Source organism: Vicia villosa, unplaced genomic scaffold (genome assembly GCF_029867415.1).
Source record: "Vicia villosa cultivar HV-30 ecotype Madison, WI unplaced genomic scaffold, Vvil1.0 ctg.000251F_1_1, whole genome shotgun sequence".
Taxonomy (NCBI): domain Eukaryota; kingdom Viridiplantae; phylum Streptophyta; class Magnoliopsida; order Fabales; family Fabaceae; genus Vicia; species Vicia villosa.
This window is the reverse complement of record NW_026705104.1, coordinates 1,086,305-1,094,146: the sequence shown is the minus strand read 5'-3', so window position 1 is coordinate 1,094,146 and position 7,842 is coordinate 1,086,305. Positions and strand designations below refer to the sequence as shown.

General features: G+C 28.6%; 1 protein-coding gene across 2 annotated transcripts; it reads left to right on the top strand.

Annotated features, from left to right (window-relative positions):
• The first annotated feature begins 979 nt into the window (after positions 1–979).
• On the top strand, positions 980–7,565 carry LOC131625932 (axial regulator YABBY 5-like). 2 transcript variants are annotated; one of them, XM_058896768.1, is made up of 6 exons: positions 980–1,142; positions 2,635–2,760; positions 3,408–3,540; positions 4,513–4,561; positions 4,822–4,897; positions 7,159–7,565. In XM_058896768.1, exons 1-6 carry the CDS (start codon positions 1,071–1,073, stop codon positions 7,255–7,257), a joined length of 555 nt encoding a protein of 184 aa, XP_058752751.1. In that variant the 5' UTR covers positions 980–1,070; the 3' UTR covers positions 7,258–7,565. The 2 variants fall into 2 exon arrangements, with proteins under 2 accessions (XP_058752751.1, XP_058752752.1); XM_058896769.1 differs by having other exon boundaries at positions 981–1,142; positions 3,414–3,540; positions 7,159–7,555.
• Positions 7,566–7,842: the final 277 nt, after the last annotated feature.

The following is a 7,842-nucleotide window of genomic DNA, read 5'->3' as shown; positions in this document are numbered from 1 at the left end:
AACTAATCAAATTAATGCGATTTAGGTTAGTTCGGTTTTCTGTTAAAAAAAAAGATTGAGTCATAAATACATATAAATGACAACATAGCATTATATTTAGTCATTTATGTGGCATTATATTTGGTCATTTATGGTGTATTTGGATTATGAGGAATGTCATTATCTTCGATAATGTTTCATTTAGCTTTGACATGGTGATTTCAAATATCTTGTTTTATTCTTGGAGATGGGCTTGTAATTTTGAAACAAGTTTTAGGAGTAACTTTTACAATTGGTATAAACTTCCTTTACTTTGTTCTAACACTAATTAGTGTTCTCCTAATGTAAGGGTTGCACCCCTAGTGCGATTCATATATTCATTGCTTATTGAAAAAAAAAATTACAACAGAATTCATCATAATTGCCAACAACTTTTATTTGATATACAAAAATAAGATTAGAGAAAAGTAAAATAAAAACATAAAATAGTAGTATAAAATAATATAAAAATATTATAATGAAATAGAAAAAACAGATGAGAATAAAGATTAGAGAAGATAAAAAAGAAAGAGCAAAATAGATGAGAGATTAGAGAAAATATGTGCATTAAAAACATAATCGGAAGGGTAAGACATAATAGATTTGAGTTTGAGTTGGAAGTGGGTTAAGTGAAGTTTGGATTGTAACATAATGCAGTTTGGTTTGGTTTGATTGAGTTCGGATTGTAAAATACAAACTACAACTCGAACTGTGCAGTTTTATTAAAAAATAACTCAAATACATCCGAATTAAATGCAATTTTTTACAGTTTTGATTTAATTTGATTTGGTTAACAGTTTTTTATTAGGCAGGGTCAGTTTTGAAGACCCTAACAGTGAGTTAGTAGTAAGTAGGAGTACCCTTTCTATTTAACTTTTAAAAATATTTATATTTTATTTGATATTAAAATGTAATAAATAAATAAATAGTTGATATACTATATGGTGGCAATCAGTGTCTTTGAGCCAAGTGATTGTTTCCTTTATAAATCCACTAAGCACACTCTAAAACTCAAAGGACAAACACATTTAGAAAGAGAAAAAGAAAGAAAAATGTCAATGGATATGATGGCAACAGAACGTGTTTGTTATGTTCACTGCAACTTCTGCAACACCATTCTAGCGGTATGTATTCTATAGTACTCTCAATTCTCTTCTCTTATGCTTTCTCTTTCCCATTTATTTTTCCAATACTCTTCCTCACCTTTCACCATCTAATTTCTCAATTTCTCTTTCCTTTAATCTCATTCATCAAGATCATATAAGAGAGCAAAGAAAATCTAGCTTTTTCTGAGTTCAATTAGTCATGGAAGAATACCAAGAGTTAATTTACCTAATTTGTGTATTTCCCTTAGTAAAAATCAAATTAATCCTTCATGAAATGAATTTCTCAATATTTTATAACAAGAATTAGACTCATAACTTATATTTTATGCGAAAATATAACTGGATTTGCTCTCTGCCATGATAATTAATTAAACACATTTTTGGATTTTTAATGAACAAGCCATGTCCTAATTTGTAGGAAACAAATTCTATGAGCAAATAGGAAGAAATTTTAAGATGCATAAGAACAAACTGCATTCAAAATTTCATAGTCATATATTATCTTTAGTCAGATTTGAAGTCATGATTAGGGTTAAATCTCAGAATCAAATATTAGGGTTCCTTCATTTTGTTTCTGTTTTAAAAAGAAATGACTATATTCCATCTTAAATGTTCATTTTAAACTAATTTTATCTTTAAATAACCTTTTTTTTTTCTTGTTTTCTTTATGTACAAATCCATTAAAAAACATACATAAAATTAAAATTAAATCTGGGTACAAATCCATGTGGTTTCTTGCAGGTAGTAAGATTTAATTTCTCTCACCGAATTATATTATCAGTTCATCATATATAGTTTTCCTGCATCAATTAATTATTTTCACATTTTCATGGTTGTACCTCCCTTAAGTACAAAGACTATGTCTCCTCTTTATTTTTACATTATTTATGACTACCACAAGACCTTATTTTTCTTCAATTTATGTCGATTGAATTGAAATTACTTTTTTTTAGAGAGAGTTCTTATCCTCAAATGGGAGAGATCTTAAGTCATTATACTGCAAAAAGAGAAGAAAATTTAATCAATTAATCTGCTTCATGATGATGATGATCAATCTCACTCTCACTGTCCTTTTTTGTTTTTTATAAAGTGAAATCTGTTGGTACTAGTTGGCACAATGATAATATTAGTGGTAATGGGTTTGATGATTTGTGTTCCAGTCAAGTCATTTTCACCACTCTTTTTCTTTTAACACAATGTGCAATACAATTTCTATCTTTTATCATCTTGCCTTGCAGTGTCACCAATAAAGTCATGCGCACTTGTTTCTCAGATGTACTCTAATTTCTCAACTTTTTTCTGTTACAATATATTATAGCTACACACATTTACACCGTTAAAAGTAGCCTTTCTCAGAATGAATGACAAAAGATTGTTGCACTCACTTTCTTCTTTCGTCTGCTTATTTATCATTTTCCTGCCAAACCATATATACATTTTGTTTTTTCTCACTTCCCATTTATTGCGAATTTTATTTTAGACTTAAGCCATTGATATTATTTTCTTATAGGTTAATGTTCCATATAGCAGTTTGTTAACCATAGTGACAGTAAGGTGTGGACATTGTGGTAATTTGTTATCAGTTAATATGATGGCAGCATCAATTCAACCATTTCCTCTTCCTCAGCTTCCTCAGGTATATATGGATCAAGCTTGATGAATTGAAATTTTTAACTTTTTTTTTATTGTTTTATTTTATTTTTATGAAAAATTACTTGCATTGATTATTGTTTTGCTAAAGACTGTCCTCAAGGTACTATCCTAGAGTTGTTGTCTAAAGATTTCTAAAAAAGGTTATAATTTATTTTAAATTTAAGCATAACCTGTTTTAATAAATTGGATCCATAATTTTTTTAATTACTTTATTAAATTAAACTTTGTAACATCAAAGATGGAGTTCATTGTAAAAATGGTCATTATTAATGTTAACTTCTCCTTCCTCTATAAGCAAATGTTAGTGTCACAATTAATAAATTATTTAAATAAATTAAAACTTAATTCTTACTATTATGAATAAAATATTATATTTATTTTCTTTTCTTTTTTCCATTTTTTATTATTAGAAAATTTAGTTTTTATTGAAAATAGTAAGAATCTACTTTGTGCCATTTTTAGTGTTTTATATTAAAAAAAAATCAATATATGTATTAGTTTCTCATTTATCAGTGTTTGAACTCCGATTTTTTAATATTCAGCCCAAAACAGTAAACTAACAAACCTTTCATTTTTCTTAAAATTAATGATTCTTCTCTCAATTAAAATAATTAACCTGTTCTTAACAAGTCACAGAAACAGCACACAATCTATGAAGAACCAAGCATCAAAGAACTGGGATCATCATCTTCAAAATGCAACAAAATAGCATCATTTGAGGCAGTAGTAGAGCATGAACAATCTAGGATTCCTCCCATTCGACGTGAGTATTCACACACTAATTTTTTGCATTATCTTTTTAGTATCAAAAGTAGAACTTTGTATTACTCTAAATTTAAATAAACAAAGAGGAAACTAGTAACTAGGCCCCCCTGGTTGACAACAATCTATCACAAATTATAAACTAGCTAGCTAGTACCATATAGCACAGGTTAGTTAGTTATTAATTAATTAATTAATTAATGTAAGTAAAAGCTGCAGCAGAGAAATTGATGTTTTGTTGAGTCGGTGTCAATATTTGTATTTTCTTTGTTTATTTTTATAAATATTTATAGGTTCCAAATTTAGGTCTTTTTTTTCTTCATCAATTTATATGGGCCCCACAAGATTGTGACTTTACGTAACAAAATTGACCCATCCTTAATTCATTGCTGCCATCTATGCCCTAGAACACATGCATGCATATTATATTAATATAAATTATATAATAATGCTACTACATGTACTTTATTATATAGTTGATTGATTAATTATTGACCTGTTATACCAAAAATTAAATAAATATCGACATTGGTAGTAGTAAAGTTGTAGTAGTACTCCACAGTTTGCGGTCGAAAGTTTTTTCTGTTGATGAAGTGAAGTTACATGTACAATGCAGACAAAAATGTTCGACAAAGAAACTAAAGATACCTTGGATAAATAAATAAGTGAAATTTCAATTGTATTTTTCAGGAAAGAAATTTCCATAATATTTGAAATACCAAGAGCATATAATATTGAATATTATATATGGTCCTTAATATGCCAGTCTGTCAAAAAAATGAAGTATCTATTATCTAGTGTGAAAACTTTGATCCATATAAACCTGATATTTTTTAAAAAGGCATAATGAATATGTATGTGATGAAATTAAATTTTCTGGGTTACATGTACTGTAAATTTAAATTAATTATTTGATTAAGTGTGTTATGTTATAATTCAATATTTAACTTATATTCCAAACTAAATGTTACAGCTATAGAGAAAAGACATCGGGTTCCTTCTGCTTACAACCGGTTTATTAAGTAAGTAATCTTTGGAGTTTACCATTTGAATTAAGTTTGCATCTCCCATTCTTCTTTTCTATCATCAAGGTGCATGAGCCTTATCATATTTCTCATACATTTATTATTATTATTATTATTATTATTATTATTATTATTATTATTATTATTATTATTATTATTATTATTATTATTTGGTGAAAATTTATATTGATTAGTATTTTATTTGATACTGTTCAATGAAAACAAATCAGAAATTTTCCTTATTCTCTTGTTTGCAGGGAGGAAATTCAAAGGATTAAGGCCAGTAACCCAGATATTAGCCACAGGGAAGCTTTCAGCTCAGCAGCAAAAAATGTGCGTTTTACGTTGGTTATTATTTTTTTTTTTATGGTAAAAATATAATTTTATTTAAGGAAAACTGAGTGAGCCAAACTTAAGCAAGGATGAAAAAACACTCAATAATTACTATTAAAAAAAAGTTGAAAAACAAAGAAGCTGGAGGAGGCAAGGAGAGGCAAACCTAACCCAATGAACAACCTAAGAAAAACAATATATAATTAGGAACACCAGTGAAATTAGGTTATGAATCTCACCTAGTTAGATCATGAATAGAGTGGCCTTAGCATCCATAACAATTTCCTTTTGAGAATTAAGGACCTCAAGAAAAATAATACCAAAAAAAAAAACTCAATTAAGAGTGTGGTAGAATTGACATCCATCATAATACTCTAAAACATTAGATAGACACTCCACTCATAAAAAGGAATATTAGTTTTTTTGCCACTTGCAAATTAGGGGTCAATTTAGTAGAGACCTCAAAAAATAGTTCATATTTAAGAAATTTATGGATTTTATCAACAAAAAAAATACAAGATTTATTATGGACCTTCATAATATTGTGAATGCTTTAAATATGGACCTTAAAAAATGTACAAAGCTAGACTCGTACAATTTTCAATAGATTTTTATCTTCCTTTCCTTTTTATAATTTTGCAAAATTTATCATCTTATCTTATAAATATATTTAGGTTATGATTGGGAGTTTGGAGTGGAAGGGAAGGGAGGACTTTAAAGAAATAGAAGGATGTAAAAAGAATTGAATGATTTTGGTTTGGAGGATTTAAGAGGATTTGTTTTTATTCATAACACCCAAAACCCCCTAATTTGGAGGAATTCAAAATTTGTATTGAAGGAGGGCTTTGGAGGGTTTTGGAGGGCTTACATAAAATTTCAAAATATCTTTTATGTTGTTATAGTATTTGAAAAATTAAAAAAATAGTAATCATATACACTCTTTTATTATTCTAAACAAAATTATTTTTCAAAAAATATCAAATATTTTTATATATTTTTAAAAAAATTCATTTTTAAAAGTCTTCCCCTCCCCTCTCCTTCAAACTCTCAAAAATAGCCTCATCTTCTTTAGACTTTTTATTTATGTCCATGCGATTTAGAAGCAAATCGATTTGATAATGAATAACATCTAAAATTGAAATTGAAGTTTATGAGACTTTCTTCCAATTTATTAATTTATTTAAAAAAAAATAATATTAATATTAATAAGAGGGTAAAGAGCAGACAATTGACACCAGATCTACCAGAAGTTACAACAAAAAACTCAATCTCATTCCAAGTCCTTCATATAGTCTAGACTACGGTGTGCCAGATAATAGAAAAATTCCACCAGATTTCGCCCTACCTCCTAAAGAATGAAAACTCTCAAAGAAAAGACTAGGATCCATAGAAAGAATTGTTTGTCACCTGACCAGCTGAAAATCCTACATAAGACACTAATAACTAAGTTGCAAGTAACAAATAAATGTGAAATCAACTCAACAAAAACACCGCAAATAGGATATAAGGAGAACCAGGGGCCACAATTATCTTTCTCTTGAATAAATTCTCTTTATAAAAGAACCTATCAAAGATAAGCTAGTTTGTTTTGTGATTTGCGGTTGTTAGCATGAGTTTGTGAATCACTCGTGATTTTTACTGTCATATATTTATTGTTGATCCTAATACACAAGTGAAAGAGACACAACAAATTCACCAAAAATGGAGGTTGAGCACTTTATAAGTGCTCAACCTCCATTTTTCTAAATAATGTGGGACTTTCAACTCAATTTGTATCACAATAATCTCCTTTCAAGTATGAGTCCACCCACTATGTTCCCTCTTAAGATGAAGCTCTTTCATCCACATACATTTGTACCGACATTGTGAGCACTACAAGCCAGAAAGACTTATGATACAAAGAGTTGGTTCCTTAGTTGACTCACGGTTCTTATACCACTGTTGGATCATCATGAGAAACAACCACATTGAGTCAAGAGCAACACACAAATGAAAAAGATACCACATATTCAGTCAAAACCTTAAGGCTTTGTTTCCGAGTTTGGAAGGGAGAGGAGAGGTAGACTTTTAAAAATGAATTTTTAAAAAAAGTTATAGATTTGATATTTTCTAATAAAATAATTGTGTATAGAATCATAAAAGAGTGTTTATTATTATTACTATATTTAAAACCATACTATTGAGTATATATGTTTGCTGTTCAAATTCAAGAATTTAGTTTTAAAACTTTACAAATGATCTTACACCTTGTTTATATGCAGTGGGCACATTTCCCTCATATTCACTTTGGGAAGCAACAAGCAAAGTTGGACCTGGTTCATGCTGAAGAAACTCATGAAAAAACTAATGGATTCTACTGATATAAATATCGTAGCATTTGTTATTTCTATGCTTCACTTCACCTAAACTGTTGAAAATTCATGAGGTTCTCACCAATGTTTAAAATCCTACTACATTTTATCTGTTTCCCTTCAATTCTTGTTATGAATTTATTGCTATTTTTCTGAATTTTGCATTCATTATATAATATAAAGTAGAACATGTTCCTTTTATTCTTGTAATTATTGATTCCTAGTGACATTTCCTCCTCTCCTAACAAACCACCAACCACTATAATAATTGCATGCAAAAAATTATTTTGTTATAAGAAAAAGAAAGTACTCCAAAGTTGGAACCTCTATAAGAGAACCCTTTGGACAGTGCTTTATTTGTTTCATTATTTAAGATGGTTACTGTTTCACTATTTTCATGTATATGTTGGCTTCTACCAAATGGAGTACTCTTTTAACCACTATGTTTGCATGAGTTTCTTAAAAATGAATAATTAGTTATTTTATTATTGCTTCTTTCTTTGTTTCCATTTGTTTTTCTGGACCATCTTGTTCAGTTAAGGAGTACAGTACAGCCCTATTAAAGGAGCAACATATAGTGCAGGTGTTGCATGC

Excerpts from the sequence above, each read along its gene's own strand:
- LOC131625932 (XM_058896768.1), top strand. The coding sequence starts at position 1,071 with ATGTCAATGGATATGATGGCAACAGAACGTGTTTGTTATGTTCACTGC. Across the intron at positions 3,541-4,512 it reads TAGGATTCCTCCCATTCGAC|CTATAGAGAAAAGACATCGG; the intron begins GTGAGTATTCAC and ends TAAATGTTACAG. Across the intron at positions 4,562-4,821 it reads GCTTACAACCGGTTTATTAA|GGAGGAAATTCAAAGGATTA; the intron begins GTAAGTAATCTT and ends TCTTGTTTGCAG.